The sequence below is a fragment of the Engystomops pustulosus genome, chromosome 1 (genome assembly GCF_040894005.1).
Source record: "Engystomops pustulosus chromosome 1, aEngPut4.maternal, whole genome shotgun sequence".
Lineage (NCBI taxonomy): Eukaryota > Metazoa > Chordata > Amphibia > Anura > Leptodactylidae > Engystomops > Engystomops pustulosus.
Window position 1 is genome coordinate 36,143,293 of NC_092411.1, and position 27,903 is coordinate 36,171,195.

The 27,903-nt window shown below is 43.3% G+C and overlaps 1 protein-coding gene across 1 annotated transcript; it reads left to right on the forward strand.

The window, feature by feature from the left end:
* On the forward strand, positions 1-26,721 carry TBCA (tubulin folding cofactor A). Its single transcript, XM_072137894.1, has 4 exons — positions 1-176; positions 22,124-22,229; positions 25,320-25,406; positions 26,473-26,721. The coding sequence occupies exons 1-4, from the start codon at positions 124-126 to the stop codon at positions 26,551-26,553; spliced, it is 327 nt and encodes a 108-aa protein (XP_071993995.1). The 5' UTR covers positions 1-123; the 3' UTR covers positions 26,554-26,721.
* Positions 26,722-27,903: the final 1,182 nt, after the last annotated feature.

The window sequence follows — 27,903 nt, forward strand, 5'->3', positions numbered from 1 at the left end:
ACACGCACGCATGCGCAGACGCTCTCCCCGTTCTCAGTGACACCCGCCGCCCGGCTCACGCTGCCCGCGCATCCTCCGTGTCCTCCTGGTGACGGCATCGCGCTCTTATCATCCCCGGTAAAGATGGCGGACCCACGGCTGAGGCAAATCAAGATCAAAACCGGCGTAGTGAAGCGGTGAGTGCCGCGGGCGGTGGTCGGGCCTGTCAGTAATGGCTGCTGGGCCTGACACCACACAATGGAGGAGCCTCACCGGCCTGACAGGAGGGGCACGGGAGACCCTGTGTCCGGTGACAATGGAGGGGGCCATCACGTGCTCCTGTGTCGCTATATAATAACCTGTGCCCCTGCAGGAGAGCTGCGTACATCTGTCCACCCATGTATCCCCCCTACAGAAGAGCTGTGTACATCTGTCCTATATATCCCCCCCCGGGGGAATACCTAGACAGACATGTGTACACAGCACTCCTGCAGGGGGATACATAGACATGTGTGCTCAGCACTCCATCTATGTATCCCCCCATGCAGAAGTACTGTGTACACATGTCCATCTATGTATCCCCCCATACCTAGTCATACATGTGTACACAGCACTTCTGCAGGGGGATACATAGACATACATATCTACACAGCACTCCTACAGGGGGTGATACATAGACATGTGTGCACAGCACTCCATCTACGTATCCCCCAATGCAGGAGTGCTGTGTACACATGTCCATCTATGTATCCCCCCAATGCAGGAGTGCTGTGTACACATGTCCATCTATGTATCCCCCAATGCAGGAGTGCTGTGTACACATGTCCATCTATGTATCCCCCAATGCAGGAGTGCTGTGTACACATGTCTGTCTATGTATCCCCCCATGCAGGAGTGCTGTGTACACATGTCCATCTATGTATCCCCCCCATGCAGGAGTGCTGTGTACACATGTCCATCTATGTATCCCCCCCATGCAGAAGTACTGTGTACACATGTCCATCTATGTATCCCCCCATACCTAGTCATACATGTGTACACAGCACTTCTGCAGGGGGATACATAGACATACATATCTACACAGCACTCCTACAGGGGGTGATACATAGACATGTGTGCACAGCACTCCATCTATGTATCCCCCAATGCAGGAGTGCTGTGTACACATGTCCATCTATGTATCCCCCAATGCAGGAGTGCTGTGTACACATGTCCATCTATGTATCCCCCAATGCAGGAGTGCTGTGTACACATGTCCATCTATGTATCCCCCAATGCAGGAGTGCTGTGTACACATGTCCATCTATGTATCCCCCCCATGCAGGAGTGCTGTGTACACATGTCCATCTATGTATCCACCAATGCAGGAGTGCTGTGTACACATGTCCATCTATGTATCCCCCCCCATGCTGAAGTGCTGTGTACACATGTCCATCTATGTATCCCCCCCATGCAGGAGTGCTGTGTACACATGTCCATCTATGTGTACACAGGAGTGCTGTGTACACATGTCCATCTATGTATCCTCCCAATGCAGGAGTGCTGTGCACACATGTCTGTCTATGTATCCCCCCATGCAGAAGTACTGTGTACACATGTCCATCTATGTATCCCCCCATGCAGGAGTACTGTGTACACATGTCCATCTATGTATCCCCCCATACCTAGTCATACATGTGTACACAGCACTTCTGCAGGGGGATACATAGACATACATATCTACACAGCACTCCTACAGGGGGTGATACATAGACATGTGTGCACAGCACTCCATCTATGTATCCCCCAATGCAGGAGTGCTGTGTACACATGTCCATCTATGTATCCCCCAATGCAGGAGTGCTGTGTACACATGTCCATCTATGTATCCCCCAATGCAGGAGTGCTGTGTACACATGTCCATCTATGTATCCCCCCCATGCAGGAGTGCTGTGTACACATGTCCATCTATGTATCCCCCAATGCAGGAGTGCTGTGTACACATGTCCATCTATGTATCCCCCAATGCAGGAGTGCTGTGTACACATGTCTGTCTATGTATCCCCCCATGCAGGAGTGCTGTGTACACATGTCCATCTATGTATCCCCCCCCATGCAGAAGTACTGTGTACACATGTCCATCTATGTATCCCCCCATACCTAGTCATACATGTGTACACAGCACTTCTGCAGGGGGATACATAGACATACATATCTACACAGCACTCCTACAGGGGGTGATACATAGACATGTGTGCACAGCACTCCATCTATGTATCCCCCAATCCAGGAGTGCTGTGTACACATGTCCATCTATGTATCCCCCCCATGCAGGAGTGCTGTGTACACATGTCCATCTATGTATCCACCAATGCAGGAGTGCTGTGTACACATGTCCATCTATGTATCCCCCCCCCATGCTGAAGTGCTGTGTACACATGTCCATCTATGTATCCCCCCCATGCAGGAGTGCTGTGTACACATGTCCATCTATGTGTACACAGGAGTGCTGTGTACACATGTCCATCTATGTATCCTCCCAATGCAGGAGTGCTGTGCACACATGTCTGTCTATGTATCCCCCCATGCAGAAGTACTGTGTACACATGTCCATCTATGTATCCCCCCATGCAGGAGTGCTGTGCACACATGTCTGTCTATGTATCCCCCCATGCAGAAGTACTGTGTACACATGTCCATCTATGTATCCCCCCATGCAGGAGTGCTGTGCACACATGTCTGTCTATGTATCCCCCCATGCAGAAGTACTGTGTACACATGTCCATCTATGTATCCCCCAATGCAGGAGTGCTGTGCACACATGTCTGTCTATGTATCCCCCTGCAGAAGTGCTGTGTACAACATGTATGACTAGGTATCCCCCCCCCCATCCCATAAATACATGTGTACACAACCCTCCTGTGTGTGTGTGGGGGGGTGCCTAGACATACATGTGTACACAACACTTCTGCAGGGGGATACATAGACATGCATATCTACACAGCACTCCTACAGGGGGTGATACATAGACATCTATGTATCCCCCAATGCAGGAGTGCTGTGTACACATGTCCATCTATGTACCCCCCCCCATCCCATATATACATGTGTACACAACCCTCCTGTGTGTGTGGGGGGATACCTAGACATACATGTGTACACAGCAATCCTACGGGGGGATACCTAGCCATACATGTGTTCACAGCACTTCTGCAGGGGGATACATAGACATACATATCTACACAGCACTCCTACAGGGGGTGATGCATAGACATGTGTGCACAGCACTCCATCTATGTATCCCCCAATGCAGGAGTGCTGTGTACACATGTCCATCTATGTATCCCCCAATGCAGGAGTGTTGTGTACACATGTCCATCTATGTATCCCCCCATGCAGGAGTGCTGTGTACACATGTCCATCTATGTATTCCCCCCATGCAGGAGTGCTGTGTACACATGTCCATCTATGTATCCCCCAATGCAGGAGTGCTGTGTACACATGTCTGTCTATGTATCCCCCCATGCAGGAGTGCTGTGTACACATGTCCATCTATGTATCCCCCCCATGCAGAAGTACTGTGTACACATGTCCATCTATGTATCCCCCCATACCTAGTCATACATGTGTACACAGCACTTCTGCAGGGGGATACATAGACATACATATCTACACAGCACTCCTACAGGGGGTGATACATAGACATGTGTGCACAGCACTCCATCTATGTATCCCCCAATGCAGGAGTGCTGTGTACACATGTCCATCTATGTATCCCCCAATGCAGGAGTGCTGTGTACACATGTCCATCTATGTATCCCCCAATGCAGGAGTGCTGTGTACACATGTCCATCTATGTATCCCCCCCATGCAGGAGTGCTGTGTACACATGTCCATCTATGTATCCACCAATGCAGGAGTGCTGTGTACACATGTCCATCTATGTATCCCCCCCCATGCTGAAGTGCTGTGTACACATGTCCATCTATGTATCCCCCCCATGCAGGAGTGCTGTGTACACATGTCCATCTATGTGTACACAGGAGTGCTGTGTACACATGTCCATCTATGTATCCTCCCAATGCAGGAGTGCTGTGCACACATGTCTGTCTATGTATCCCCCCATGCAGAAGTACTGTGTACACATGTCCATCTATGTATCCCCCCATGCAGGAGTACTGTGTACACATGTCCATCTATGTATCCCCCCATACCTAGTCATACATGTGTACACAGCACTTCTGCAGGGGGATACATAGACATACATATCTACACAGCACTCCTACAGGGGGTGATACATAGACATGTGTGCACAGCACTCCATCTATGTATCCCCCAATGCAGGAGTGCTGTGTACACATGTCCATCTATGTATCCCCCCCATGCAGGAGTGCTGTGTACACATGTCCATCTATGTATCCACCAATGCAGGAGTGCTGTGTACACATGTCCATCTATGTATCCCCCCCCATGCAGGAGTGCTGTGTACACATGTCCATCTATGTGTACACAGGAGTGCTGTGTACACATGTCCATCTATGTATCCTCCCAATGCAGGAGTGCTGTGCACACATGTCTGTCTATGTATCCCCCCATGCTGAAGTGCTGTGTACACATGTCCATCTATGTATCCCCCCCATGCAGGAGTGCTGTGTACACATGTCCATCTATGTGTACACAGGAGTGCTGTGTACACATGTCCATCTATGTATCCTCCCAATGCAGGAGTGCTGTGCACACATGTCTGTCTATGTATCCCCCCATGCAGAAGTACTGTGTACACATGTCCATCTATGTATCCCCCAATGCAGGAGTGCTGTGCACACATGTCTGTCTATGTATCCCCCTGCAGAAGTGCTGTGTACAACATGTATGACTAGGTATCCCCCCCCCCCATCCCATAAATACATGTGTACACAACCCTCCTGTGTGTGTGGGGGGGGGGTGCCTAGACATACATGTGTACACAACACTTCTGCAGGGGGATACATAGACATGCATATCTACACAGCACTCCTACAGGGGGTGATACATAGACATCTATGTATCCCCCAATGCAGGAGTGCTGTGTACACATGTCCATCTATGTACCCCCCCCCATCCCATATATACATGTGTACACAACCCTCCTGTGTGTGTGGGGGGATACCTAGACATACATGTGTACACAGCAATCCTACGGGGGGATACCTAGCCATACATGTGTTCACAGCACTTCTGCAGGGGGATACATAGACATACATATCTACACAGCACTCCTACAGGGGGTGATGCATAGACATGTGTGCACAGCACTCCATCTATGTATCCCCCAATGCAGGAGTGCTGTGTACACATGTCCATCTATGTATCCCCCAATGCAGGAGTGTTGTGTACACATGTCCATCTATGTATCCCCCCATGCAGGAGTGCTGTGTACACATGTCCATCTATGTATTCCCCCCATGCAGGAGTGCTGTGTACACATGTCCATCTATGTATCCCCCCCCCCCCTTTCCCAGGAGTGCTGTGTACACATTTGTCTATGTAATCTCTCCACAATAATTTATCTGACATCTACCACCAGGCTGAAGCAATGTAAACCAAGCACACTGACATACTGGTGTGTGCCCCCTTTCGGCTCTAACATCTCTGGATGTCCATTTGCATAATCTGAAAAGCCTTTTTTTGTTGTTGTAAAAACCAGGACAAAAACAAGAGCAGATCCTGCCAGAGGCACACCGGTAGGTCCCTCTGCTTGGTTTACAATCCTTCATGCTGGTGGTAGATGTCCTTTAAGCTAATGGTCCCCAACCTTTTTTTTTTTTGCCCCGGGACCGGTGGGTGGGGGGGATTCAGTCTGTCATGCCCCACCATATCCCCCGGTGTGCCCAGCTTATATTGTCCCCCCTCCTTTAGCTACCCCCAACCTCTTCTTGCAATGTCCCCTTTCCCAGCCAAACTCTGTAAAAAAAAACAAAAAAACAATCCAATACTCTCCATCCTTGTTCCCCTGCAGCAGTCTTCTCTTCCTTTGTCTCTTCTGCATTAGTGCATGGCTCTATTGTCAGGAGACGCAATGTGATGACATCATCACACACATTGGCAATAGAGCAGTGCATTAACACAGAAATGAAGTAAAAGAATAGAGAAGACTCCAGCAAGGGGAACAGGGTAGGTGAGTATTTTTTTTTTATTTTTTTTTTTACAGAGATCGGCCATGGCCCGAAACCTGGTGTTCCACGGGCTGGTCTTGGGCCGCAGACGGGTGGATGGGGAACACTGCTATAAGCAATCGGTATTGTCTTGGCAACCAGACCCCCACCTGTTTTACCTTTGATGTATCCCTATAAAGTGTCATTCCCATTGGTGGAATCCTCCTCTTCAAGAATGGCACCCTTTCAGGAGCAAATTGAGCCCTGCTTGGGTGTTACAAAGCCAAGACCTGGCAGTACGGTCTGTGATCTGAGAGGATACTGTACCTTTAGGGCAGTTTCAGACTACCATAGAATTGTGGACCATGTAGTGTCCTGTTTCACTGACCAAACACAGAGCAGAGTCTGGGACTCTTTGCATTATAGTAATATAGTCCTTTCTTCCCCATCAAATGGCAATCATTACAGTTCACCGCTGCTGTTTTGTGGGGCAAAAGGGACTCCTTGTATTAGGGTCCTGTCCTCAGTGTTGTGGCTGATCCTTGAAATCCAGCTGGTCCACTGTATATGTTTAATAGACCAACCTCTGCCGTTTAACCCCTTACACATATCTGCTGCGGGTGTCTAGAAAGGACTTAATGGATGAGCCCTCTCCATACATGGTGGGTGTGTGCTGCATATTGCAGGTGTTAGCCCTTTTATTATGATTGTCATCGGGGAGAGATGATCTGTCGCCACGAGGATCTGTGTATTTGCTGAAGATCTGTTACAATGTGCCAGTGGCACATTGTAATACATCATGTCTGAAAACCCTATATCCTGCCATACTATAGTACGGCAGGATAATCCGACAACCTAGGGTTAAAAATGTTTTTTAAAATTTTAATAAAGTAAAAAAAAAAAAAAGACAATTGAAATCACTTGATTGCCTTTAACTGATATAAAAATAAACAATAAAAAAATTATAAACCTGTTGGGTATCCCCATGTCCCAAAATGTTTGATCTATCAAAACGTAATGATGGTTAATCTCGGCTTTTAAACCCATAACGGAAAATAGCGTCCAAATGTCCCAAATGCAACTGTAGAGAGTCCGCAATTATGGGGCTAACACTCCCTCCTGGGGCAGAGAAGTAATGATAAATGTCCCCCACTGAATGGAGTGGCTGGTGGAGCATGATTCTCGCTGCTCCATTCAATAATAAGGTAGTGTTTGAAATTGCTTCATTCGATAAGGAAGAACAGGACCCCCCTGGTTCTCATGATTAGCGAGGGTCACTGCAGTCACATAGTCCTGGGGATATGGGATTATTATTTTTATTTAAATGGTTCACATACATATCATTAAGAAAAAAACAGCACACATTCAACGCCTACAGGTCACATACAGCCTATCAAGCCATTATTTGTGGCCCGCAGTTAGAGTTCAGTGAGCACTTCCATAACTGATGAACATGACTGATGGAAGTGCTCATTGATGGAGGAGGCCCGATAGCGGTGAGTTCTCACTTGTATGCATCGAGGTCAGGGCCCAGAACAAAGCGCCGGGAGCAGAGGACCCAGAAATAAGTGCTTGTCAGCTGTACTCTACTACTACCGGGTCCTCTCCTGCTACTGGCGCAGTTCTGCTCCGAGTCCTGTTGCCTTTGCATACAACCAGCACGGGAAACAGAAGAAAGCGGCACAAGGACCCGAGAAGAAGCTGCAATGTGCTGCAGGGAGGAGAAGAGGAGCCATTTTTTGTCTGCTCTACTATCTCCAGTATTATAAGTTTTATACTGGGGGGTCTCCAGTATTATTGTCTGTTCTGGGGGTCGGTCTCCAGTATTATCTACCATGGGGGTCTCCAGTAATATTGTCTTCTCTGGGGGGTATTTATTGCTGTACTGTGATGTGTACAATTTCTGTGGTGGCATTTTGTGCTGTACTGTGGTTATTAGTACATCTAGGGTGCTGGTTACTGATGCGGCCCCCTAAGGTTGGGCAGTATGGCCCTTGGACCATATAAATGTTCCCCTAAATCCAGGAATAGAACAGACATTTAAAGGACATTTTTATAATTGATTATGTTAGTGATGATGTGACTGTAAGCGCTATAGTTCTATTGATCACTACAAGTGTACCATTCGTGTGGGATCAGGCACTTTATCGTTGGTTGATGGACTTTTGGACTTGCAGGTGGTTGGGATGGATTTCTGCTGACATGGAGGTTTAGTGTGTGATTTATGACCTTGGTGCCATCCCGGAGAACATATGTAGAGCTATCTGTGTGATGGGGGCTTCTGGCAAGGCCATAAGTTAGTCTTTAATTGCATAAACTATCCTTAAATATGTCTTTTTCTATTCATTTGGAACTAATAATGGCTTTCAATTTAAAGTGAATACAGAGTGCTGGGGCCATGCAAAAACAGCGCTGACACCGTCCCGTTGTTTCCTTCCGGCTAAATGAAAGTGACATGGGTAGATTAGAATGAGACTAAGACAATTCACATTGCAATTGTGTTAGTTTAACTTTAACAATCTTTTAACACTCTTGTTTAAATGTAGCTGACATCCCATAATTACAAATCTACAAGCCTTGATTAAGAATTTTACATCTGAACCTGTGGGGAGCATGGATTGCAGTATTTTTTTCCAATAATTTTTTTGTGTGTGTGAAATTCATTTCCCAAATCCATTGCAGTAAAGGGTTACATTATAAAAAGAAAATCTAATGCGATGTTTGGACTCAAGTTCTGAATGGGGGTCACAAATTATTTATTGGTGTATTAAGATCTCAACAATGTTACTTCTTGAGAAAAATTCCATGTTTCAGGTCTATTAAAAAAAAAATAGACTTGCGTAGAGGGCGTATTGGACTGGTTTTTGGGCCATTTTTAGTTAGTGCGTTTTCAGATCGTAAAAAACGCATGCGTTTTTGACCAGTTAATTGGTTAACTAAAAACGGCCCAAGAACGGCCTAAAAACGCCATGTGAGTCACCACCCTTATACAAATAAGAACTAAAATGTGCCAGCCAAACATGTATCTCAGTGGTGATCACTATCAACATGTCGCCAATTTTCTAAGTAAATATATTTCAAAAGGTGCTACTGAAAATTCTCATCAAGTGTCCGTAACAACCCATCCAATCCACACTGGCAAAGCAATCAAGTCATATATGTTTATATATAAAGTTATACTGAGAAATAACACAGGGAACAAGCATTGAACACGTGAAGAATAAGGCCCCTTTCACACTTTCGTTTTTCACACGCGTTTTCTGCGCATGCTTTTGACACGCAGAACTTGCATTGCACTCTGACCCATTGTAATCAATAGCTCTTTTCAGACTTGCATTTTTTTCACACGCACGTTTTTTTAACTCGCATTTAAATCTCAGCATGCTCTACTTTTGCAAGTCACGCGCATGAAAAACGCACCATACAAGTCTATGGAGACGCATCAAAAACGCATTGCACTCTGAGACACATGCACGTGCAATGCGTTTTTCACGCAGCAATTGCTATAGAAAAGATAGAGCTCAGTCCTGAGTCCTTTCACACGCATTACCTGCGCATGAAAAACACTTTGAAATTGCATTGAAAACGCGGGTGAAAAACTGAGACTCTGAACAAACTGACTGAAAACTGATTGAACTGATGCAAAATGTGCGTTTTTCACTGACCAAACCCTGATCGCACCCTGATCAAACTGACGTGATCTGCAGCGCAAGTGTGGAAGGGGACTTAGAGGTACAAAAAGCCTTGGGGTGCGGTCACACGTCACGTTTAACGCATGTGTTTAAAAACGCGTTCCAACAGCTGATGATGATTAAACAGCTGTTAACACTTGTGTTTACAAAACGCAACCGTTAACACGCATGCGCTAAGATCGTGTTAACGCATGTGTCAAAGCAAGTGGTAACAGCTGTTTAATTCGGCAGATCTCTCTTCAGCTGTTGCAATGCGTTTTTAAATGTATGCGTTAAACGTGGCGATGTGTGACCGCGGCGATGTCAGTAATTAGAAAGCAATCCTGATATTTAGTGAGAACATATCAACTGGTTTAGCTGAACGCCCCAAAATGGGCAAGGCCATTGAGTTGTCTCCAGACCTCATTGTTGCAAGAACATATTGTTCCGTAAACAATGCAATCTTTAAACTACTTAAAGGAAACCTACCACTTGGGATAGGGCTTATAAGCAGCACATGCGTGCACCAGCTCGGGGTTATGTTTTTAAACTGTTTTAACACTTTATTAATGTTTATATCCTTACTAGCTTCCCCGCACCGAGGTCCGCGCTCGGCGCACCATGCGCACAACCGTGCGCGCATTTGAATAGGAAGTGGTAGCGCGCATGGTGCGCCGAGCGCGGACCTCAGTGCGGGGAAGCTGGTAAGGATATAAAGATTAATAAATTAAAACTCTTTAAAAACGTTTTAAAACATAACGAAGATAAGCGCCGGCACCAGCTCACCCTGAGCTGGTGCACGGCATGTGCTGCTTATAAGCCCTATCCCAAGTGGTAGGTTTCCTTTAAGGTGCCAGTGAACAATGTTTGGACCATAATCCAGAAGCACGCCATAAATAATTCCACCATAAACTGGCTACAACCAGGTTCTCCCTGCCAGATTTCGGGCAAATAGTTGAAAACGATTCTCAGAAGAGTTGTCCAAGGGCCACCTGCGGGAAGCTACAGGAAAGCCTAAAACCAGCAGCTACGAGTGTATCGCCATCCCAGCTGGTAGTGGCAATCGCACGCGGCTCTGCTTCTCAGCCTGGTAGATCGCTGGGCCGTACATGTACGTCTAAATGCATTATGGGGTTAATGAGTGGGACAAGTAGACGACCAATGCCAATGTACATATAGGTGGGTAGAGAGTCGCTTCTTGTTAGCCCTGATATCGGATGGTCGGATTACGCTATGAGACGCCCCGTATCTTGTTGGTTTTGCTATATTTAAGTAACGGCACGTTGTAGATTTTAGGTAATTGTCCTTGTTTGAGACTTATAATGATAAAATGAAAATATGCCTAAAACAACCAATTTTTTAATCAAATTTAATAAATATTTTCACTTCTTTCAACCCTCTTAAATTTTTATGTGTTTCTAAGACAATAATTGGATTTGTATGCTGGCGGTCAGAAACCGTACAGACTTGTCCGTGTAAAGGTTTAGTTTCTGTGAATGTTGTCTGGGTTAGAGAATATACTTGTTGCAGAAGCCAGCAGGCGTCCATAACACAAATATCATGCGTGGCATATTTCTGCTATAGATATTACTGAATAGACATGAGAGTGGTGAACGTATAAGAAAGGCACGTTTTTTTTTTTTTAAAAGCGAGTATAAGGACAAGGTGTTGATATAAAAAAAAGTTTCCAGCTTCTTTTGTTCTGCTAAGTACACAGTACTATAAAGCATTGTGTGTCAGAAGAGACAAATCTAAGGAGAAAATGCACCTAGAAAGCTGCTCCCAAAAGGTTCCAATAGCCTACACTGTGCAGATTTGAAAATTGTCTTTGTCTGTATTCTGAATCATTTCAGTACTTTATAATGGTTTATTTAACATTACCTGGCAGAGGTGGTATTAGGCAAAGGGTTTATAGGGCATCCGGAACACTCCTGAGTGTCTTTAGGCTAATCAGCCCACCCCTGTTGCACTTGCTCCTTATTTGCATATTCAGGCAGTCCCCGGGTTACGTACAAGATAGGGTCCGGAGGTTTGTTCTTAAGTTGAATTTGTATGTAAGTCGAAACTGTATTTTTTATAATTGTAGATCCAGACAAAAAAATTTTTTGGCCCCAGTGACAATTGGAGTTTAAACATATTTTGCTGTAATGGGACCAAGGATTATCAATAAAGCTTCATTACAGACACCTTCCAGCTGATCATTGCAGTCTGGGACTAAAGTCACATCCGGAGACTTCACCAGAGGTCAGAGGGGTCTGTCTGTAACTATGGGTTGTCTGTAAGTCGGGGACCGACTGTCTGTAAGTAGGGGACCGCCTGTACACATTAAAAAAGTTAACCCCTTATCGCTGCACCTGTTTTTCACATTAGTGCCTAGACTGTTTTTTTTTCTGTCAATTCTTTGTACAAGCTATAGACAAATGGGGGTCTTTTTTTGTTTTTGTTTTTCAGGAAGAAATGCAGTTTTTAATTGCACAATCTTGTACACTATATTTTAATAGGTTTTTGAAGTTTTTTCTAATAAGAAGGTTCTTCCTTTCTAGTTGAACCTAAATATCATAACTTTTTCTTTGGGTCAATATGCATAAAATGTTGCAAAATTTTTACATTGTGTTATTTGTTTTGTTTTTCTTTAAATTACCTTCCTTTGCATAATGAAATACCTTTGGGGGCCTTTCAAGCCCCATAACTTTTTTGTTGATATGGCGGGAGGTCAGGGGTTATTTTTGCAAAAAGACCGGTGGTCTTTTTTGTGCACACTAGGGATTTGTAACGTTATTTGATTGCATTTAATATAACTTTTTGTGTGATAATTAAAAAAAAAAAAATTCTATATGGGCATAATTTTTTTTTTTGTTTTTTTGTCATACGAGATAAATACATTTTTAGTTATTTTTTTTTTAACCTGGGCTTGGAGGGGTGTGAAGTTACTGTGCAACACCATCGGCACCCTGTGATTGCCGCCTCAGAGAGCCGGTGGGTGGCAGAGGGAGGTCGCCTTTTCTGCACCCGCTTAGACACTGCAGTCCATATTTGACAGTAAAGTCTAAGAGAGTGTGAGTGAGAATGATGTCAGTCTTTTGAAGGAATCTGCTGAAGTAATTTCCTATTTGTCCCCTTAGAAGTGGAGCTGTTCGAGACATTGCTTGTTTCAGACTAGTCTATAATTAAAAAATTGAGTTCTTGGTGACGGCGCATGGTGTATGTACGTCATCAAGAGGATTCCACTAGATGGTGAGGGCTCGCACGCTGAGCAGGTGGCTGCTGTATTATAAAGCAGACACTAAAGAAACCTTTTTTTTTTTTTTATTCATCAGTCAAACTGCACACATGCCAGTGTCTCCGGCAGGTAAATACATGCTGCCTGTCTATGGCCAGCACCGCTGAGGAAAGGTCCTGTTCAGAACGGACTATCCCATTTATTGACCTCCTGCTAAAACCGCAGAAAAAACTTTTCATGTACAGGTAGAACATTTCTGATATGGGCTGTAGATTGCAGTGTATGCCCTCTTTCTTAACGAGCAGTCGTTCTCTTAATCCACAGCAGTTGAATGAGTTTACATCTGAACTTTACTTGCACGTCAGGTCTGGAGAGTCAACTGCGTTGTCCATGGACCCAAAGAAGTCGGGCTCACATCTGCATTCAGCTTTCAGATTAGGAGTTTCCGTTTTTTCGAATAAGAGATTTTTATTTTAATGGATGTTTTGACGGATCCTAAAAGAGTAAAGTATTGGTTAATCTAACAGATACCTCTATTGGTATAAGTTCTAAAAGACGACTACCTTGCTTTCCATTAGAACGCATTGTAACGCATGTTCAGGATAGAATAGATGGTACAAAACAAGACCATCCGTCTTGTATAGTAATCTTCCGTTAGCTATCCTGTACTTCAGACCAACAATATGGTGCTGCGGTTCATGTCAAACTATCGAACATAACGGAAGGCCTAACAGATGATGGAAAAAACGGACACTTTTTACTTTAAAAATCCGTTTAACGTTACAAAATGGAAGGATTGCGCAGATGTGAAGCGTTTTTGTGTTTCTCCATGACCATAACGATCTATACGCTTTGTTCCAGATCTACGTATGCAACGACCTCAGTATATGACGAACATTCAAGATATTTTCCTCACGTTATTTATTTCCCCCCCCCCCCAAGCTCTTAGATGAGGTCAATGTATCTAATGAAAATGAGGGAACCTTCATTAACTTGTGCGCCAGGCATTGATCTTCAGGTTTTACACAATGCGTTTACAGCTTAACTACCTGCCTATTCAGACCCCGAAAAAGCCAGATTATGATTAATTTCTTGGCTGTAATAAAGAAATCCGTTTGAGTCGGTGGCAGCATATTCCTCGACCGAAATAGAAATTCAGTGAACAGTGGCCTCCATTCCGTATCATTTATAATTCGGCAACGGCGTCGGGCGCACATTTACTAAAGTGTGACCTTGGGCGAGACCTGCAGTCAAGAAAGTAAAGGAAAATGAATCCCTGGCCCCCGGCTTTCCTTCTGGCTGGAAGTTAAAAACACTGTGCATGGCTTTTATACAGTTTTGCACATTTCAGTTAGCTCCGTGCACAGCGGATCCCCTTAATAAAATGACAACAGTAATTTGGTTTTGTCATTTGAACCGGCACCGGCTACATGCCTCAAAAATACAGTATTAGGGTTGCTGAATGTGTGTGTCGGGTCTAATTCTTTTTTCCATTTTCCAGAGAGCGGCTTTTCCATTAACTTTGGGAAAACACACTGGCAGATTCGTTTAAGAGCGTCTCAGCTCCACCCTGGCTCTAAGTGACTTAGCCGCCGCAATCAGAAATTAAGATCAAGGGACGTTTTTCTCATTAGACTGTCGTTTTTGTTATTTGCATTCCGCCGATGGCATTGTGACTCGCAAAGCCTCGGGAAAAGCGCGGTATAACTCATCTCAAGGAGTCTTAAGACACTCGCTGTAGCATATGTTAACTATTACAAGATGCCTTGATGGAAGGATATTAAAATTACTGATAATTGACATAAAATATGACAAAGTGTTTTAGGCTTTCTGAGCAAAGCAACACACATTACGGAGGAGCAGCCCCATAATGTAACTGATTAATGAAGGATTGCCGAGGCATACGCCGCTGATGTTATGAAAAATGAATTCTTTGTTGTCTCGCCGACAACCCAGGAACTGCAGCCGGAAAAGACTATTAGCGAGAATCATTATCAATAGCAATATTTTCAAACTCTATTACGGCAATCAGGTTGGAATTTATTCAATAGATTTACTTCATTTGGCGGTAATTGATAAATAATCAAAATTTATCAATGCGCTTGCACACATTTCACTAACAATCAAGCGAAAATGGTCCATTTACCACCTGACTTGGTCCAAATTAGGATTAAATTGATGATCAATTAATCTTCGAAGGGGCAGTGTTGTATTTTGTAAAGGAGCCGCGTCGAGGAGAGGGAGAGGAGGAGAAAAAAAAAATAAGCCAAATAAATGGAGTTAAGACGGAAGATTAGGAGAATGAGCCGAGCTGCTATGGTTCACAGCTAATAGGCACGCAGCTGGATTACAAATGGCTGATTTTATAGGGATGGTTGGAAAAATAAAGCGCGTTTACGCTGCCAGCGTCGTGTAGCTTCATGCAGTGGATATTAATTTTCTTAGGATTGGAATGACGAGTGCTCAGAGGTTCACCGTATACGAACACCAGACAGTATATGAATACAACATAATAGCACAACCTTTCCTTGGAATATTTTTTCCCACTTGAAGGCTTTAAAGTGTTGAGATTTCAAGTTATCGCCTATCCAACCACTAAGTATGGAAGAATGGGGTTCCTGTATGTAGCCCAAATGAACTTTAACTTTAGGTGCTACGGAATTGTCAGAGGTAATTGAGCATTATAGCGGTCTTCTCTTCACGCAAGTGAATAAGTTCAAGTCCCAGTTCAACATCTGCAACTGGTTTGTATGTTCTCTCTGTGTTTGCAGGGGTCTCCTACGGGTCCTCCGGTTTCCTCCCACACTCCAAAACCTACTGGTAGATTGATTAGATTGTGAGCCCCATTGGGGACAGGGACCTATTGGCAAGCTCTGTGTAGCGCTGCAGAATCTGTGTGCGCTCTATACCTATTATTATAAATGTATACTATGCATACTCCACCCCCTTTATATGGGGCATATAGGACCTCCATACCAGTCAAAATTGAAGTTCTGGTGGGTTGACCACCACTAATCAGACACTTATTACATATCCAATGCATTGGAGATGATTTATAATCTTGGTATAATCCCTTTAGAAGATTATAGGAACATAGAAGTTGTCTAAAAGTGTTGCAACTCTGCAGTTTTCCTCATATCACATGTACCTTTATGGGAGTAACAAAAATAGTGGAGCACATTATACCGTTTCTGTGACTCCCGGCCTAGTGGTGCTCACAGGTCATAATTGGTTGAATCAAGAATATTCCTTTTTAATTTAATTAAATGTCAGTAGAACATAGAAGATGATATATTAGCGTTGTTATTATACAAGACTGTTGCAAATTTCCAGGATTTATACTGATATTTCATATTGCAAAGCTTTTGAATACACTCCTGATTCACCAATTTCTGTTCAATCGGTTGTCCTTGGTTTTGAAGTATTGTGATGTTGCATGTCCGATCCCATTCTCGTGATGGTCCTACCACTGGAACCCCCACCGTGGATAGGGTTTAACTTGTTGTGACTGCACAATGTCTCTAAGGCTCCATGTATATGGCCATATTTTAATACCATTTTCATGTGACCATGTAAAAAAATGAAAACTGCATAGACCACATGCTGTCTTAGTTTTATGCTGCACCAAGATTGTGTCGCTCACCTTATCCTGGAGACACTTTACCAGTTGGAGATTGGGAGATGTTTCCACACATTAGTCAGCCTGAGGAAGTGTCTGTAGCCTGAACCAATAAAGGGAAAGGGGTGTGTTTAAGACTCTCATTAGGCAATGTATCACAACTCTGTCCTAACTAGTACCCAAGATGTAAGAAAAGTCAATGGCGGGTACAATCCAAACAATTGCTTTCCAGCTCTATAATGCCACAAAAATTTAACTTTTAAAGGGAACCTGTCACCACAGATGTCATTTGTGTAGAAATAACTTTTACTCCTCCTCTTGCCCTCTGAAGATAGTCAGGGAGACGCGGGACCTCCAGTACACAGTCAAGCTGCTTCGCCTCCTCTCAGCCGCTCACACTCCTGTGCGTCCCTTGCTGTCGCTGGCCTGCTACCCGTGTGCACCGCACGTGTGCCGCTTTGGTGCATCCCATGAGCGAGCATTAGAGAGGGGAGTTTCTCCTGAAGAGTACTAAAGAATAAGATTACGAAAAGATCCCACAATCCCGGAAATGCACAGGATTGGCACCGAGCACAAGGGGGCACTGCACATGCGTGTGAACCATAGAGGAAAACATTGCCGGAGGGAGCACTGGGCCAGGAGTGTGAACCGTGGGAGCTTGACTATATACCGGAGCTCTCCCGCCTCCTTGACTTTATCTTTGGAACTCAATAGGTGGAATATAACTTACTTTTACATTAATGGGAGCACCAATAATGAAAAAATAAGATATCTTTGGAACACTTTTAAACTTCATTACTGCTTGGAGGGTGACCCGTGGTGACAGGTTCCCTTTGAGATGTGTTTTTGAAGACTAATGTGGTTTGTGTGTTACTTGAGAAAAGCAAGGCCTTTCCAGGGCTCCTTTATTTCTTTTTACCATGGAAGCGATCCGTCTTAGAAGTGCACGTATGGATCATATTTTGATCTTTGTGAACATTTTCTGACACATGAGATAAAGTGATAAAGTAATAGATGTTAGCCTCCATTTGCTGGGAAGAAGAGAATTGAGGAGCTCGGGCTGGCCGGGAATCTTCCTGGCAGATACAATGAACTGGGATTGTCTTGTATGTGACAGATGCTAAAGATAAGGTTGAGATTGTAACAAGCAATATCTCTGTAGTAATAAAGGAGACTGAGCTGTTATTATCATGCGACTCTTCTGTCATACACTCTCTCTTTCACAGCAAAAATTGTTCTATATTTTTCTTCTGTCACGTGAAAGTGTGATACAGAAGACTATATCCCTAGTCCTCCCTTAAGGCGACAGATCCAAACGGGTCGTATTAAAGAGGATGGATCTTGGCTTATCATTGCTATTGGCACCATGTCAGTAACCACTGGAAGCGGTCATCTATATCTATGTAGCAGGGCTTTATCCATGAGGGTAGTCTTTGTACAGTCTCTGTAGCTCTTCCCACATGCCTGACAAATTATAAATTCTTTTCTGAATAAAACTGCATTATTCATTGCATAATGATTTTTTCAATTAAAGGTAGTCTGCTGGTAACATGACCTCAAGTCAGGAGAGATATGTGACTCCACTGTTGTAATGTCCAGGGGGTGGGTTCTTGACACTGAACATACTCGGCCCCTCCCCTCTGCTCTGGAGTGACTGCTCTAGCCTTCACTTTGGAGACCACCGCTTAACTGTATCAGATTGAGTGTGCCATTACTTTGCCACAGAAAATGGTGGTTTTCCCATGAATGAAAATTCTCACATTTCAATCCCTTAGTGATAACACAATATTTTTACCCCTTAGTTTACAATGTTACTCAGTGTTATTGCTGTTTCAGCTCTTATCACTACCTAGGCTGCTCAGTGCAAAATCCCAGGGTGTGAGCGGGGCCTCTTTAAGCAGACACATTATCATTCATCTAGTTTGTGGAGTGACAATGCGGTAACATTATCAGGGTACAGGTGTATATACACTGTCATTTGGCTTCTGACATTGTACTAACACACTGACACAGAAAGAGAATTGAGACAGATCAGAGATGAGATGCAGAAGATTTCTATTAGACAGGGGCTTTCTATTTTACACTGTTACACTTTTAGCTCTGCTACATCTCACAGATATGTGCCTGCCTCCCCCTTCCCCCAGATCACTTATCTCCTTTTAGTTTGCAGCCTCTCTCTCTCTGCTCATGATTTCTTGGCAGGAAGTGATCTGTGAGAGTCTCTGCGCTACATGCAGGGGGCATGGCTACAGGCTCAGAGCAGAGAGAGACAGAAATCTCGGCTCCACGTTGTCACACAGAAATCCAATATGGCGTCCCCGACCCCAAGTCAGAAGTTACAGGGTCATGTCTATGGGCCACTGAAAATAGAGATGCTGTATTTTTGTTAATAACTGTGAAATAGAGAATGTGTTATTTTGATATCCCGAGTACATATAAGAAACTTGTCTTTGTGGGAATGCCCCTTTAAGCCCAGAGACGCCATGAATGTCTTGCATGTCTAGCAAGATGCACCAAATTTATCATAGTGGCCACACCTGTCTCAAATAAATTTAAGGACCATATTCGTTAATCTCATTGAAAAGTATTTCCCTTTGACCTTTCTGACTAAAGCCATTTTCTGAAGTCAGGTTCTGATCCCCTTCTATAATAAAATAGCAGACATCTCTTTCATCCCCCGGCCCCACACTATTAGATGGACCTTCCATTAGCCATCCGTTATTAAGTCTAGTGGGAACAGAATGAATGGAAGACCACCTGTTCACTTTCCAATTTTTTTGTTCCCAGTACACTCTCCTTTAACACAGTAAAAAATGGAAACCCCTGACGCAGGTCTGTACTGAGCACAATTTATTCTCTTTTGTATCAATACTTCTGTTTAACTCCACTTGTAGATCAAAAACTACTAAAGCTGTATTCACACATTCCGGTTAAATAGAGTTTTTAACGCAATACAGCCGAAACGGGGAGGGTCTGACGCAAAACACACGTGATAGTCACCGTGTGTTTTGGAAGCACCTCCCCAGTTTCAAAATGCAATTCACCTGGAACGCGTTAGGGACCTATGTCAAGAACAGGCACAATAAACCTTACTTGCACCACCCACCCCCGTCCTGCTGTGCTTCACCACTTAAGATTGCCTCCTCCCACCAGTAAAATCCTTCCCCAAACTTTTCTGCCTTTGACTATGTTGGCTCCGCCCATCACTAGGTATGTTAAGTGGTGAGAAGATTTCCACACAGCGCTCACTGCTAAAATCACAATGCTGTGAGAGGGACAGCATTTCGGTAGGGACAGCATTTCGGTAAGGACAGGGAGAGGGCTTCCTTTCTGCTCAGGCTGATATCTGAAGACACTGAGCTGTCAATGAAAAGGAGGCGGAGCTCACTGGCAGCATGGACAGAACATGATTCTTCTCTTCAGAATTTGACTCTTCTATACTTATTTGCATATCAGAAAAAACTGCTGTAATTAATTTAGAGAATTGCTTATTTTTGCTTTGTGCAATGTTAGGAAAAAGTTTTTAATACTTTATAGTTGTACTTTGGCAGAAAGATTTCAGCTTATGACCAGTGGATTGTGAATTGTCTTTGTGCGTAGATTATTTACTGGACGGCTCAATATATTTTTTTTTCTCCTACATATGTTGATGGTTTTTTTCCCCCCTGAAGTAGTTTTCTGATGAGGACAAAAGTCAATCCATCATTTCACATTTTCCCTATTTGTCTCCAATGTCTCTGTCAGGTTTGAGGAAGCATAAACCTCTTCTGCCACTGATCTGACTCTAATCAGAGAAACTTGACTGATTTAACAGGGCGTAAAATAATTCTCTCTCAAATGGTCCTCCAGTTGTGTCAGGTCATTTTACTTGCCACTAGCCATTTCCTCGTGATCTTCTAAATGTAAATCCCGGTATTTGTATTTATTTTACTCCTGTATTTTCTCGGTGGTGGCGTTGAAGCGCTGTAATAAGAACAATGAAGGCTTGTCGGCTCTTGTTTAGCGGCTGCAGACATTTTGCGCACATCTCGCGTTGACCTTGTGAGGGGGAAGAAGAGCGTTGCCTCTCAGGTTGGCAGCTTTCATTTGGGCTCTAGGGCCGGAGAGTTGTTGTTCAATTTCATTAGTTGGGGAAGAACCTTGATGATCAATGAACTTGCGTTTCTGTCATGAAATATTTACAGACAATTTTTATTTTTTTTCAATTTCTAGGGGTTTTTTTGGGTTTTTTTTTAAATGTACTATAATTTAGGATAACATCGCCTGTGCAAACTTCTCTAAAACCCCAAAATTCATTTGTAAATTTAGATACAGGCAGTGCCCAAGTTACATACAAAATAGGTTCCATAGATTTGTTCTTAAGTTGAATTTGTATGTAAGTCATAACTACAGTATATATTTTATAATTGTAGCCCCAGACAATTTTTTGTATTCTGAGATTGTGGGACACGAAGGAGTGATGGTTTTTTATCACTGAATAGGACCACCCGCTTGGCTCCTACACCCAGTATGAGGAGAGGGTTAAAGAGAAGCATTTGAACATTTTGAAGCTACAGTATTTGTTTTCATTTCAGAAGTTAATACAGCAGATAAGTAACTTTGTAATACACATAATTTAAGGAAAGCAGCTTCACTGTGACCTTTTCTGCTTCTTTCTCCTGTAGTGAGCAGTGTATCTGAAATCCAACCATCTGAGATCCATCCACCTCAGACAGATAAGGAGGCTAATGATAATGAGTAGATTAGACTGAAGTGATCGCTTTATCAGGTTCTTTTATCTCTGAGCTGTCAGTGGATACAGGGCAGAAAGCTGATTTACACAAACTCCTTAAATAAGGAAGAAAGAGAACAGCAGAACAGATGTATGTAATAAAGTATATTCCAAAGTTTACTATCATCCGCAATATTCATTATATAACCTTTTTTTTTTTTTTTTTTTTTCTAACGCTTGACTACTTTTTAAATGACAAGGTAAGGATCCCTGACTGGCGTTTTTAACATTTGCGTGCTATTGCGTTTTTTCGTGTGCAGAGCGTACTGATCAGCATGCAGACCACGGACCTTAATAGAAGTCTATGGATTCTCCAAAAAAAAATAATTGACATCCATATGTGGTCTGTTTTTTCTCAAATGTTGCAACCTGCTGGGCAGTGCAGGAAGGTGTATGCGCATGTGGGGAAAAAACGGGTGCCAATAGAATTCTGACTGCACATGGACATCACACGTCTGCTTTTTTTTTTTTTTTTTTTTTTTGTACACGCAATGGACACTTCCATCTGAATAAGCACTTATAAAGCAGGAGAGATGAAAGCATTGCTTTGTGGGTAATGATGTAGTTTTACATGGTGTCAGAGATTACATTTTTGTGGTGACCAGTTCACTTTAAAGGGGTATGTCTCCAGATACTAACACTTTCTCATCATTCTGGATCCACGCTCTCCAGAAGTTTATATGGTTCATGTTGTTATCCAGGCGGTATTAGATGACTGGTACTGATGCTGTTGGCTTTTGTTCCATACAGATTGGCAAAGGAAAAGTTAATGTATGAAAAAGAAGCCAAGCAACAAGAAGAGAAGATTGAGCGCATGAAAAGTGAAGGAGGAGATGAATATGTCATTAAAAAGCAGGCAAGTGACCGGGTTACTTGTATTACAGGAATGTGTCGTCAATTTTTGTTTACAGCTTAAAGGAAATCTACCTTTTTAAATCCTTCATGATACCAGAGGCACTTACTCATAGTCCTGGCGCCGTGACTGTGGTAATCTTCTTATATTTGTTATTCATGGCCTTCTTCCTTAAAAGCAACTTTTAAAATTATGCTAAAAAGACAAAAGGGCTTTGAGGGTGTCACTAGACCCCCCCCCCCTCTGTGCTGCATATTCACAGACTGTTCGTGTGCAAGAAGAACTCGCCCCCTCCCCTATCACTGTGTTCTGAAACTTCCTCTGCTGCAGTGAGATAACATCGTGCAGAGGGGGAAGAGAACCCACCCTTTCCAGAAACCTTCAGGATCAAAGCTTACTATGCTACAGACAGGGGAAGGTGGAACAGTGTAACAGCCTATGAAGCTGCAGCATGGGAGGGGGGCTCCCCATGTCATAAATTTAAAAGTTGACTTTCATTTTGATGCTAGATTTTCTTTAAAATCAGTGAACAAAATATAGAACTTTTTTTTTCTAATTTGTGGTTTGTTTGTTTTTTAGTACATTAGTATTCTTCTCCCTTTTTGCATTGGGTCTATTCAGTAGCTACTATTACAACCTCCATTCCTACACAGGTATAAATCCGCTACACAACTGCTGGAGGCGCCTTGTGCATCACTTGATATTTTATGTGTTTTCTTATGTGTTTCCATAATTTTTTTGTTTTTTGCCTTATTCTACTACGCAGGGACAATAAAGTGCTGACATGTTCTAGACGTTAATTTTGTCATTTCTGTTGTATTTTTTTTTTTTTTTGTTTCATGTCGAGGATGAAACGGGAAGGTTCATATTATTACACCCATCACAACATCATCGTCTTACAGTTAAAAATGGTATAATTTGGCGCGTCGTCTGCTGAATAGAGTATATCGATCCCAGTTCAGGCGGCCCGGGCCTCGCGTTCGCAGGGAGACAATAAACCCGCTAGTATTTCTTATCCTTAACCTAAGGATTTTCACAAAACAACATTTAAGAGTATGTAGGCAGGAAAAATGTTCACCTCCGGTGGGGTTCCAGTTTAGTAATTTTCCTCCCGAGCGCATGGTGAGAATATCATCTCTGCTAAAATGAAATGCAGTGATAAGTAATAACTTTTTATGCATGATAAGCATCAAAATATGAACCTGCTGTTTTCTGCTTTTCATTTTCTTTTACTTTTCTCTCTCACTTAAAGCCTCCCGCGGCGGCCGCTCCACATGATCAATATACTCAATGACGCTTTTTTCTCCCGGAGTAATTATCTCTATGTGATATTATCTCAGCACAGTATTTCTTTATTAACCAAAAGATGCCGGCGATTTCCATGCAGCCAGCTGATCCCTTTCACGGGGAAAGGGGGGGAGGGGGGGAAGCAGCAGAAAGAGTTTATTTTTAAGTAAACTTTCCAAGCTCAGGCTGCGATTTCAGCCACTAACAGGGAAGACACGTATACCGCGCTCCGCACACCGGCTGTGGTCATGGAGAGAGGAGTTCTTGCTCTTTAAAGTGGGAATAAAGCTATTAGATTTTTATTGTTTTACTATGTTTTGAGGGGGAGAAGTGGGAATGTGTTCTATATATTTTAAGATGATGGTGTGTTTATTTTAAAAGGTCATATTACTGTGATGTGGTTCGGACTGCTACAGGTGGAAATTGTACTTTTTACGCTTCACAATGTATAGTCACCAGTGAAGACTACTTAAAGGGGTATTCCGGGAATATGAATTTCTAGTGCAAAATTCCATAGTGCCATAAATAAATGTATACAACAAAACTCAAGGTCATTCATCACAAAATTGCACTTTTTATGATCCACAAAATGTAATGTGGATCTTAACTGACTTCCTTAGTAAGGTTATTTTATCTTCAGGATGGCCCCCCATCTACAACTACAACTCCCATGATCCTTCAGTTCAGTAACAGCTCCTCCCTATTATGCTTTGTTCCCAGTGATGATGTAACAGACTGTCCTGCTCCGTTACCATAGTAATGAGGTGTAACTGTCATCACCAAAACACCGGCTATACTGGATACACTGCAACCAACCGACTACAACCAAACGTAGTGCTGATCACATGACCTGCCCAGGCAGGGGAAGGACGTGATATGGACATGTGACCAGCGGACATCTTCTGTCCGGTGTCTCCTCCACAGGGACAACCGCAATGGACTCATTAAAGGGCCGATAACAATTTGATTATTTATTATAGTTATATCCACAATGTTTTTCTGCTAAGGGGAGCAAAATTTTATACTACTACTAAATACATGTTAGCTTATAATTTATTGACCCATCTGAATATGAATTGTGCTTATTCCTGGAATACCCCTTTAAAGAAAATCCAGCATTAAAATCCAGCTTGATAAACCATCGACTCTTACTCATAGATCCAGGCACCGTGACTGGTAAGTCTTATATTTGTTACCCATGGTCTCCTTAGTTTTAGAATCAAGTTCTAAAATTGTGCCCAGTAGCGTTGGGGGGTTATGTTACCTGAGCCCTTCCATTCTGTAGCTTTACAGGCTGTGCAGGACCACTTCCATCTCCTACTGTGTGAGATTCAGCATACATGGAGAGAGGGTGGAGTGCTGAGGGAGACAGTGTAACAACATATGAATCTACACTGTGGAGGAGCTCTCATAACCTCCTCCAGAGCCCTTCTGGATCATTATCATAATTTTAGAAGTTGATTTTGGAAGGAAGGAGGCCATGGATAAGAAATATAAGAAGATAACCACAGCCACGGTGCCTGGATCTATGAATAAGTGTTCGTGGTTCATTATGATGGATTGTGATGTTAGATAACCTTTAAAGTAACCTTATAGCATCTACATTGCATGAAATTCAAAGAAGATCAGATTTAGTATTGCGCCTCTATTGACCGGGACAAAAGCAACAGACCCACATCTACATTGTAAAACCTAAAACAAAATAAAAACTTGTGACTAAGTTCCATCTTTTTCAGTCATCCCCAAGACTCCAGATGACAGAATCCTTCCTTCTGTCATTTCACATTCTCATTTTTATTGTTTCAGACGGAAATTTTACAGGAATCTCGCATGATGATCCCAGATTGTCACCGCAGGCTTGAAGCGGCACATATGGATCTTAAACAGATCTTAGTAAGTATATAAACTATACGGACTTGGCAATATGAGATTATAATCATTTATTATTTTACCTTTATTACATAAAACTCCTGCATATGATATAGATTAGGGGTGGGCTATCAATATTCCTATGGGGGTTACATGAGGAAGTGGAATTGTTTTAGAGGGCCACCTCTCCTTATGCCACCCATATATAGTGCCCCCTCTACTTATGCCTCCACATATATAGTGCCCCCTCTACTTATGCCTCCACATATATAGTGCCCCCTCTACTTATGCCTCCACATATATAGTGCCCCCTCTACTTATGCCTCCACATATATAGTGCCCCCTCTACTTATGCCTCCACATATATAGTGCCCCCTCTTCTTGTGCTCTCTTCATATATAGTGCCACCTCTCCTTATGCCACCCATATATAGTGCCCCCTCTACTTATGCCTCCACATATATAGGGCCCCCTCTTCTTGTGCTCTCTTCATATATAGTGCCCCCTCTTCTTGTGCCCTCTTTTGTATTGACCTCATTTATAATGCACTCTCCTTTTTGTGTCCCATTTGTCCCTTCGTTTAACATTTAAAGCAACATCAACAAAAAGAAGTACTCACCTTTCTGGTCCCTCCAGTGTTGGTTGTCCTCTGCCCTGTAGTAAGGCTCCCGGCAGTGTAGTGACATCTTTACGTTGCAGGTGCAGGGAGCCGTGCGGTGCATAGCGGCAGCACAGGGACAGGTTACGCCATAGCTCGGCAGCTGCACCCAGGCCACGAGCAGTACTACTTTATGGCTTCACTCTCCCCGCATGTCGCCCACCACAATAGTTGCAGGTGATGTGATTGTGGCGGACGGGTCGCTTAAAAGTTATCAGCAGGCCGCACAGTGCCCGGTCCTGATGTAGAAATGATGCTATATATGTCCTGAGTTGTAGGAGGGAAGGAAGATGTGAGACTGTAAGAAACTAAATGACCCTGTCCTGACATCACCTGACATGTGGGGAGAGTCTGGAGCCCCCACACACCTGGATGGATTGCTCCAATACATATGTTACCCTCCATCCTGGAAATGACCATTCTTCTCTCTTAGGATAATGAAAAAGAATTGGAAGAGACGGAGGAATATAAAGATGGCCGTGTCATGCTGGACTCTGTGAAGTTAGAAGCCTGAACGCCCTCCGGCCTGTGTGTTTTCTGCCTTGATACCATTCCACTGTCCTTTTAAAATAAATAAAATAAATGGGAAACTTGAATGCATTTCCAAAAGCCTAATTATACAAGGACAAGATTCCAGTTGTTTCGCTTCAAGGATGTAGAAAATAAATAGCTTTATCTTGTAGAGATGTAGCGGTGCAGTTACTGGCTAGTACAGGGACACTGCCTATGGTGTGACACTGGCACTGAGGGGGTTGGCCATATCCCCTCCAGGGGGTGGGGGACGTATAGTGGAGAAATGCTCATACGCAGATTAATACAAGGTAATATGTAAAACACTAGAGTAGGCGCACACACCTATAGTAGGGAGGGGATGGTAAATCTCAGGAACACCCCATGTCACTAGCTTTATATCCCCGTGTGCACATCTGTCCTTTTGAGGCTTGTAAATTCTATATAGATTTTGCAACCATCCGGTCATGAAAGTCTGTCTATATTCTTACCCGTTACACTATTCGTAGTTAACTTCATGTTTGAGTCGGTAAGTGCTCATGTTCACCGCTGCTCTACTCCGCCATCATTGTCAGTCTTATAGACAGGCAGCAGATGTGGGTGACTACCTCTTCATTTATATGGGGTACATACATCCCCACATAATAGAGGTTCCTGCTGTCAGAACCCAGTGTTTTCATAGTAAGTGTTATTCGTTGGGCAATCTCTTTAAGACAATGAAACAAAGTATTTATTTGGGGTCTCATGGTATTTCCTATAACTAGTGTCTGTAATGCGTGTACACTGTGAGAGCTTCTCTGCTATATACTCCTGTTCACTGTCATCCAAGAACACATGACGGGAAATAAAATCTTACCTTCCTGATTCTCTTGTCTGAAGTCTTCCAATGTTTCCTCACTGGTTACGCTTTCTCTGTCTGCTCCTTCATCTCATTCTAGGACTATTTTTTTTATTTTTTTATTTAAAGGGTTTTACAACCTTTAACAATCTGATCTGTGGGGGTGTGACTCCTGGGACCCCCCCGCGATCACTACAACGGAGGTCCCATTCTCACTAATTGATGGAGTGACAGGTCAAGCATGTGCCCTGCTGCTCCATTCTATGGAAGCCTCAGAAATTGCTGAGCTCAGCACTCGGGAGTGGTGGCGATACCTGAGTGCTATCCTCAGCAATTTCAATAACCCCCTTGTAGCGGCAGAAAGCAGTTGGTAAAAACCAAACCATCGGTTCTCTAGATCGCAACAGAGATGAGGTGACCCAGATTAGATGAATTGAAAGTTAAATTTTTAATTTTTTTTTTTTTTTTTGCTAATAGGGACGGTGATCATATAGGGCAATTGAATATACTAAACCA